The 8,428-nt window shown below is 38.0% G+C and overlaps 1 protein-coding gene and 1 non-coding gene across 2 annotated transcripts; both read left to right on the top strand.

Moving 5' to 3' along the window:
• Window positions 1–648: 648 nt before the first annotated feature.
• On the top strand, window positions 649–756 carry LOC141635696 (small nucleolar RNA R71). Its single transcript, XR_012540364.1, has one exon. It is a non-coding gene; the product is annotated as a small nucleolar RNA R71 (small nucleolar RNA).
• A 1,656-nt stretch (window positions 757–2,412) lies between these two features.
• Window positions 2,413–7,659, top strand: LOC141628322 (uncharacterized). The gene is made up of 5 exons (XM_074441481.1): window positions 2,413–2,966; window positions 3,077–3,266; window positions 3,646–5,774; window positions 5,860–5,902; window positions 7,390–7,659. The coding sequence occupies exons 1-5, from the start codon at window positions 2,413–2,415 to the stop codon at window positions 7,657–7,659; spliced, it is 3,186 nt and encodes a 1,061-aa protein (XP_074297582.1).
• Window positions 7,660–8,428: the final 769 nt, after the last annotated feature.

Here is an 8,428-nt window from a genome sequence, read left to right as displayed (position 1 = left end):
GTTGTTTTGTTGGCCATTTTGAGGTGGTGGCCCTTGATTTTGTTGGTAATTTTGTTGAGGTGGTCTTTGTTGTTGGTTTTGACTTTGGTAACCCGGTGGAGAATTATACTTTTGTTGTTGTGGAATGTAAGCATTTTGTTATTGTGGTTGGGTTTGAGGTTGAGGGTTAAGCACATTATTACTTCTATAAGACATGTTTGGGTGAAATTTTAAATTCGGGTTATAAGTATTGGAAAAAGTACCCGGTGGATAAGAACTTTGTCTAAAAGCTTGAAAAGCATTTACCTCCTCAATAGTAGCTTGACAATGAGCGGTGTAATGACCTGAACCTCTACAACCATCACAAACAATGATTTGACTCGTAGAGGACACGGCATTGAGTTGTTGAAGAGAATCCGCATCTCGTTCCGCCAATTGTTGTTGGAGTAAGGCAATTTGAGCTAACAAGACGGGATTGTCAGAGGATTCTTCTTTACCTTTGAGTGCCACACTTTGGGAATTGACATATTACGCGTCATGGATTTGATCGTGGAATGAGCAATATCGATGTCAATTTGATCAAACCGCCCATTGTTGGCGGAATCAAGAATCCTACGGGACTCGGCACAACATCTATTGTAGAATGTTATAGCTAGGAACAAAGCATCCAACCCATGATGTGGGCATTGTCTTTGCAACTCCTTGTACCTCTCCCAAGCCTCATATAAGCTCTCAAGAGCTTGTTGACGGAATCCGGTGATTTGGCTCCTTAAGGTTTGATTTTTCTCCGGTGGAAAAAACTTTTGATATAAAGCAAGAGCCAATGTCTCCCAATTGGTGATTCCCATAGCGGTGCGATCAAGGCTATTGATCCAAAGTTTTGCCTTGTCCTTCAAAGAGAAAGGGAAAAGTATTTCCCTAATTTGGGCTTGAGTGACGCCCGTTTGTCGAATCATGGAGCAATAATCACAAAAGTTAATGTAGCAATAGGGGTCGAACACAAGGAGACGGGAATTGCGCTATGAAATGCTATGGAAAGATTTCTATCAAGGTCGATTACGTTTGGTTTGGTTTGTTGGTTGGTTTGTTGATTAGCAAATATAAAGTGATTTAAAATATATGATTAAAGGAGTCTATGGGAGTCGGGTCACATATGCAAATGTAAATATATATTCATGCTAAACTTGGTAATAATAACATTGTCAATTGTTTAGGCTTAAAGACACCCACCTCATGATATTAGTGTCAACCATAGACCGGGTCCTAGAGAAACTCTCGTTCATGACTAGGTTGTCCTACTACACATGTTTAGTCTAATTTGATTCAGTGCCTCTCGACTTATAGAACGAATTAACAAACTTAATCATTGATTATGCCCACTAAACAAAGATTAAAGGTGACGATGCAAACATGTGATAGAAACAATGAGACAATATTATATCAATCTAATTTATCATTTTACATATATTAAATTTTGCATGGCTTCCCTAGTCCCTAGACTAAGGAAATTTAACTACTCATGACGAAATGTAAACTATGAAATGCTAGACATGCTTATAGAAATTATATGAACTAAGTGTTGAATCATAAAATGTAATGACAAACTATGTGAAATAATAAAAGTACTAATGATAAAACTATATAATAGAAATGTAAACTAATAAAATAGAATTAGAATTACTGTAATGGAAATGGAACTTGAATTAGAAACTTGCAAAGAAGAACATAAGAGAACCAAAAGCTTGAATAAATAACCAAATGTTTGATAACCAAATACTTGACAATATTGAAACTACAAATGAAAACTAAGAGAGAATTTTGCTTAAGGCTAGAGAGTGAAATAGTGTATGAAAACGCGTAAAGAAGATGTAAAGAAAATCTCCCTAATGACGGAATAAGGCCCCTATTTATAAGAAAATAGGGGCATAACGTAAAATCCAAAGAGGGGGTCCACCCCGATCGGGGTTGCCATCCCCGATCGGGGGCGTGGGTTTCCGGGTATTCTTCCTCAACTCCGGCTTTAATGCTCCAAGCTAAGGAATCCCATGCAACGTACTTAAGCCTCCTTAATCACCCGGTTAAATGTGATAATTAGCACCTTAAGACCTTCCAAAGAGCATTATAAGTTGAGCATCTTATGTAGAATTTTGTGGACTTGTAATGTGGGCTTCAAATTAGTATTCTACACTTCACATCTCTTCATACTTGGCCTTGTAACTTCTTCCATGGTCCATTTAGCTTTCATACTTAGCCATATATTCTAGTGCTTGTCAATGTGATAAGAAAAAGCCTCTAAATGCTTAGATTCCTACACAATGTAACAAATACAAACAATACACCTAGAACACAAGATTAGCTCACAAATATACTAATTAAAGTATGATATGCAATCAAAACCGAGCTAAAACGAGGGGTAAAAGTATATATAAAATGATGGATATACCTTTCAAGGGACCTAGATTCACTTGGTGTAATAATAGGGAAAATCCTCATCGAATTTATGAAAGGCTTGATAAGGGTTTTGCTTCTAATGATTGGCTCTCTCTATTTCCTAATACCTTTATTAAACACCTGCCTATTCAAATTTCGGATCATGCACCTATTATCCTTGATACAAATATGATTCTCCATACCAAGAAGAAAATTTACAGACTTGAGGCTTGGTGCTTTAATTATGCTGAATGTAGTGGCCTGGTTAAAGATAACTGGGGAAGGACAGTTAAGGGTGATGCTTCTCATGCTCTTTTGTCAAAATTACATCGTATAAACAACGCTTTTAAAGTCTGGGCTTGTAACAAAAAAGATGAATGGGGTCTACAGTGGAATGCTTTTGATCAAGACCTGGAGTCCTTCCTTTTGGATATTGAGAATGGTGGTGACACCATTAACTACGAGTTATGTCATAAAAAGCTGATGGAATTCTCTACTGCGGCGGGTACTTATTGGCGTCAACGTACCAAATTGAAATCGAATTGCGAGGGTGACACGTGCACTAAATATTTTTTCAATTGGGACCCCTAAAATCTTCGGGTCCTGACGGGATTCCTGCGGCCTTCTACCAGAAGTATTGGTCTATTGTTAAGAATGATGTTATTAGTGGAGCTCTCAGTATTCTCAACTCGGGTACTGTTCTTAAGGATTTTAATAAAACTTTTATTGTCCTTATTCCAAAAAATGATTGCCCTGAGAGAGTTGGGGATTTTCGGCCGATTAGTCTCTGCAATGTTATAATGAAAATTGTCACAAAGTGCATAGCTAATAAATTAAAAGGGGTTATGGATGGTCTGGTTAGTCCATTTTAAAGTGCCTTTGTTCCTAATAGAAGTATTGCGGATAATATTGTTATTGCCCAAGAAATTCTTCACGTCATCAATCATAAGAGCTATGGCAAGAAGGGTATATGGCATTAAAGGCTGATATGAGTAAAGCATATGATAGACTGAACTGGAATTTCATAAGAGGGGTGCTTTTTTCCTTGAATTTGCCTGACTCTATGGTTCATCTCATTATGAGTAATATTGAAACTGTTTCCTATGAAATCCTAATTATGGTGCTCCTATGGAAAATATTAAACCTTGTTGTGGGATTCGGCAAGGTGATCCTTTATCCCCCTATATTTTTGCGCTGTGCACGGAAGTCTTATCCCAAATGATTCTCTATGCCCAGGATAGTAATCTTGTTAAGGGTATTAAGATATGTAAGAACGGTCCGGAAATCTCCCACCTTTTATTTGCAGATGATTCACTCTTCTTTCTTCGTGGTGACTATGAGAATATGGACTTTCTTATGAACCTTATCGATGAATATTGTGCTGCCTCTGGAAAATGCCTTAATAAAGATAAGTCCTCTATTCTTTTCAGTCCAAATTGCTCACTCATGATGGTCAAAAAGTGCTTGACTAACTTTAAACTAGCTCCTAAGCATGATCTTGGTAACTATCTTGGCTTACCAACGAGTATTGGGTCTTCTAAGAGGGAGCTTTTTACTTTTCTTGTCGAAAAAACTAGGCGAAGGTTATCCTCTTGGAATAATATTCTTCTTTCTTCGGCTGGTAAACTGACTCTTATTCGTTCTGTTCTCTCTTCACTATCCCTTTTCTCTCTATCGGTATTTCGCATACCGGTAAGTGTAACATCAAAAATTCAGTCTTTGATGGTGCATTTTTGGTGGAGTGGAACTAGAACTAATAAGTCTATCCATTGGTGTAGTAAAGACTTTCTTAGTAGGCCCGTGGGAGAAGGGGGCCTTGGTCTTCGCAATATTAGTTGCTTTAACCAAGCCCTCCTTACTAAATCTGCTCGGAGAATCTTATGTGATCCGGTAAGTCTTATTAGTATGGTGATTGGTCTCAAGCTTGGTATCCTTGATGATAATTTATTCCAGAATCGTTGGAAGGCTCCCAATGCGTCGTCATGGACTCTCAAAAGTCTTGTATGGGGTTCCGATCTTATCTTCAATAACATTGCTTGGTCAATTGGATCTTCATCTCGACTTAATGCTTGGAAGAGTAAATGGATAGAGGGTTGTAGTCTTCATGATATTTGCGGAGATTCTTTTGACGTTCCTTCTGACTCCACGCTCTTGGTAGGTGACCTTTATGATAATCACAGAAGATGGGATCTTTCCTCCCTTGGCTTCGATCCGGGTGAGGAAGTTACAAAGAAAATCCTCGCAACTTATATCCCGTGTCAACCTTTGGATGACTCATTCTATTGGAAATTTTCTAAGCATGGTGTCTACACTGTCAAGTTGGGTTACTATGTTGCTAAGGCCTTATCTGATGGACCTACCACGGGTGCTGATCGCTCTAGAATGCCTCCTACCATTGTGGCCTTCTGCAAATCAAAGCTGTGGAAGTTGCCTATTTCTCAAAAACTAAGGGTGTTTTTATGGAAATTTATGGCTAATGCCCTTCCCGTGGGGCCTGAATTTCTCAAACGCACGATGAGTTGGCGTTCCACTTGTACTCTCTGCGAAGGCTTACCTACTTGTGTGGAATCTATCTCTCACCTTTTCAAAGATTGTAGCTTTGCAAAAGCTCTTTGGTTTGGCTGCCCTTTAGGAATTAGAATCACTGGGGGGGTGGATATTGATGTTAGGATTTGGGTCATAAACTGGGTCAAGTATTTCTTAATTGGCCCAGATCCTAACTCCCTCCTTTTTCCCCTTATCGCTACCCTTTGGAGAATTTGGTGTTGCAGGAATGATATGGTTTTCAGGAATCGTCGCCCTTGGCCTATGGGTGCCCTCAATTCTATTCTTGGTGACATTGAGTGTATGAATGAGGCTGTGTGCAATAAGGACGCTTGCCTCCTTCAAGCGTCTGTGTTGGACTTCTCTTCTGATTTTGGTCTAGCAAAGAGAATTAGAAACTCATTTCCCTATTGGATTGTTGGGAGGCCTACGTGCGGAAATGTTTGTACTGTTAAGTGTGATGCTGCTTGGAGGGCTGATAGAAGTTCTGGCATGGGGTGGTGCTTATTGGACGGTGATGGGATTTTAAGGATTTCTGCGCATGCTCGCTCGTTTGCCTCTTCTGCCCTGCAAGCTGAAGGTCAGGCTGCAATCCAGGCGTTAAAATGGGCCTTGGAGGAAGGGTATCTTAACGTTAGACTGGTTACGGATTGTCTTGTCTTGGTTTTGCAGGTGGCCGGTGCGGATAAGCCTATTGCGTCTATTGCTTGCATTGTCCAGGATATTAAGTTTATTGCGTCTTGTTTTCACTGTTGCTCTATTAGCTTCTGTCCTAGAGGAGTGAATAGGATAGCTCATAATCTTGCTCAAGAAGATCTGTTGTAAGCTATGCTATTTGTTGCTAACAAAAAAAAAAAAAAATGAACACATCACCCTGTTACTTTTGTTTTCTGAAGCTGATTATAGAATGAAAGTTGTAGCTAAGAGCTACTGGAATCCAAGAAAATTGGTTTGCCTTATTTCGATTTTTTTGTATTTAATTATGAATTTTACAATACTGATGTCCTGTTTTTAAAATCTGATTTTAAGTGTTTGTCTCGTTAAGGCCCAATAATATATATCTTACTAAAGTACATTAAATCTTTGGCTTATTCTAAGCTTTATTACAGTAACTTTACTGATTCGTAACTTTGAATTTATTTTACTCTTTTGAAAGTGAAGTCTAAGCTTCCTGTTTTGAAGAAATAAAAGTGTAGTTCACTTTCGAACCTTTGAAATAATATACTTTGAATAATATCCTATCTTTGGGATATTTTTAAGTTTGGAATAATTAAAGTATGGGCAAAGAATAATGAACTAAGGCATACGGGTTCTTATACAGTTACATGATTGGGTATCCTACGGGCAAACAGATTATCGTAAAGTCATGTACATGTACTTAGACTAGGACTTCGCACTACGTGGTAAGACGTGTCTTATTATAGCTTATTGTCTAGTGAGTGGACTTGGAGTTGGTCACCTTTGCGTGACACCGGGTTCCCGAAACTAGTGTAAGATGCTACGGTGTCAATGAGTGTAGCTAAAGTTAAATATCTAGCCTGAACTATATTATTTCCATTCTGTCATTTGAGGAATTTTGCTTTTAAGCATGCAGCATGTTTATCTTAAGCGTGAATTTGATAATTTATTTTCGTTACATATGTTTTGATTTTTCAACCTATTTTTGATATATTATTGCTACTGTAACATTTATATCATGTGATTTGGTTGGGAAAACGTCGAGTTACTCCCCACTGATTATGGCTGTTATGTTTATAACATGACAGGTGTTAGCTTTGCTGGGAATTTCCGTGTGAGCTAGCGAGTAGTTTGCAGATCCTACTCTGTTTTTCTGCTTGCTTTTATGGTTTTTAGTTGAACACTTTGAGGAATTTTCTTTTCACCCTTTTTATAAAAGTGGCAATTTTTTAGACTTGACCATATTTTTATTTCTCTTGAGAATTTTATATATTCTCATTTTAAAATAGTTAGAACTTTTCTCTTTGTGTTTTTAATCCCAAGTCGACAATGTTTCCGCCATTGTTTTGCATTAGTTTTTATAGGGGATTACAGTTGGTATCAGAGCATCACTGCTCCTGACGCTCACACTTTGATCTTTAGGCAAAATGTCTAAGAAATGATTTGACAAATTAAATTGAGATAGAGAGATATGGGTAGTAACCAATAAGGACTTGTTTGATAGTCTATGTGTACTTGTAACTCAATGGTTAGCATTGACTTCATGTTGTTTTTTCCTAACCGAAGATGAAAAGAAGAAGTCGTAGACATGCTGCTGCCCTCAAGAGAATGCTCCAACCTTAAGGTGCTAGATTTGAAAAGCTCCAGACTATTTTCCGTGAAGATAAAAAGAACGATGCTATATGATAAAATTGTCGCGAGAAGTCCCATCCTGCAGAGAATTGTAGAGGAGATCCTATTATCTGCTTCTTTTGCAAGGAGCCAGGTCACAAATCCTTTGTCTGCCCAACGAAGGAGACACATGCCGCAAAGACTGACACTGATCCAGGGAAACTTCGTGATGAATCTTCTTTTACCTTCTATCATGGCGGAGAAGCTGGCCACAAGTTGATCACCTGTCCGAGGAGGAGCCCTTTGGTGACTGCTTCTACTAGCTTTTCTTCCCTTGCTGATGGAAAGAAATATGACGAGAAGAATGATGATAGGAAGAAGGAGGTGTACTGTTTTAGCTGCCGCAAGCCGATCTAGCCAGGCTTTACCTGCTTAGGAGTTTCCCTTACTTGCTACAACTGCAAAGAACATGGACACAAATCTTGTGAGTGCCCGAAGAAGTAGACAGCTGAGGGGTCGACTACTAAAGCAACCATGACTAGTGCTTTGAAGACTAGAGCTGCTCCTCGACCTATGGATTGTAACTCCTTGAAGAGTCGTGCTGAAGCTGTGGCTTACCCCGACGTAATTATTGGTATATAATTGTTTTCTTGTCATCATACTTCTATTTTTTTTTTTCAACATGAGTACACTTATATCTGCCATCTTTTATAGTCCTATTTCAAAAACTCCCTTAATTTTGTGAGTTACCTCAACCCTTGCTTAAGTTGAAAACCTTTTTATTCGATTTGTCGTTACATTTCTTCGAATAATTTCTCTTTTACAACAGGTATTGACTTCTATAAAAAAAAATTATTTATCTTGGAAATTTTGAATTGTGATTTCAAACTTTAAACCCCACTTTTGATTTACTCTTGGTTAGTACTTCAATTTGGATATTCGAAATTGTGCAAAACTAGTTTGAAAATATTTTGGAATTGTTTCACATATTTCGATGCCTTGAAAAATTTTCTAAAGTTGTGTTGTATTTACAAACGTGATTTGTTTAAAGGTTTTAAGTAAAATTTGTAGATCTACTTTTGGATTTTGATATTGGTTGGATGTTAGGACTTGTCATTAAAGACGTCTAATGACTAGTTCGGTACTGGCTAATGTATTGTTTTGAAATGATTTTTCAAATGTTGAC

This window comes from Silene latifolia, chromosome Y (assembly GCF_048544455.1).
Source record: "Silene latifolia isolate original U9 population chromosome Y, ASM4854445v1, whole genome shotgun sequence".
NCBI lineage: Eukaryota > Viridiplantae > Streptophyta > Magnoliopsida > Caryophyllales > Caryophyllaceae > Silene > Silene latifolia.
This window is presented reverse-complemented; position numbering and strand designations above follow the sequence as displayed.

Bases quoted from the DNA above. Each gene is read 5' to 3' on its own strand.
- LOC141628322 (XM_074441481.1), top strand. From the start codon at position 2,413: ATGGATATACCTTTCAAGGGACCTAGATTCACTTGGTGTAATAATAGG. The intron at 3,267-3,645 runs GTTAGTCCATTT...CTCTATGCCCAG, and splicing joins AAGGGGTTATGGATGGTCTG to GATAGTAATCTTGTTAAGGG. The intron at 5,775-5,859 runs GTAAGCTATGCT...AGCTGATTATAG, and splicing joins CTTGCTCAAGAAGATCTGTT to AATGAAAGTTGTAGCTAAGA.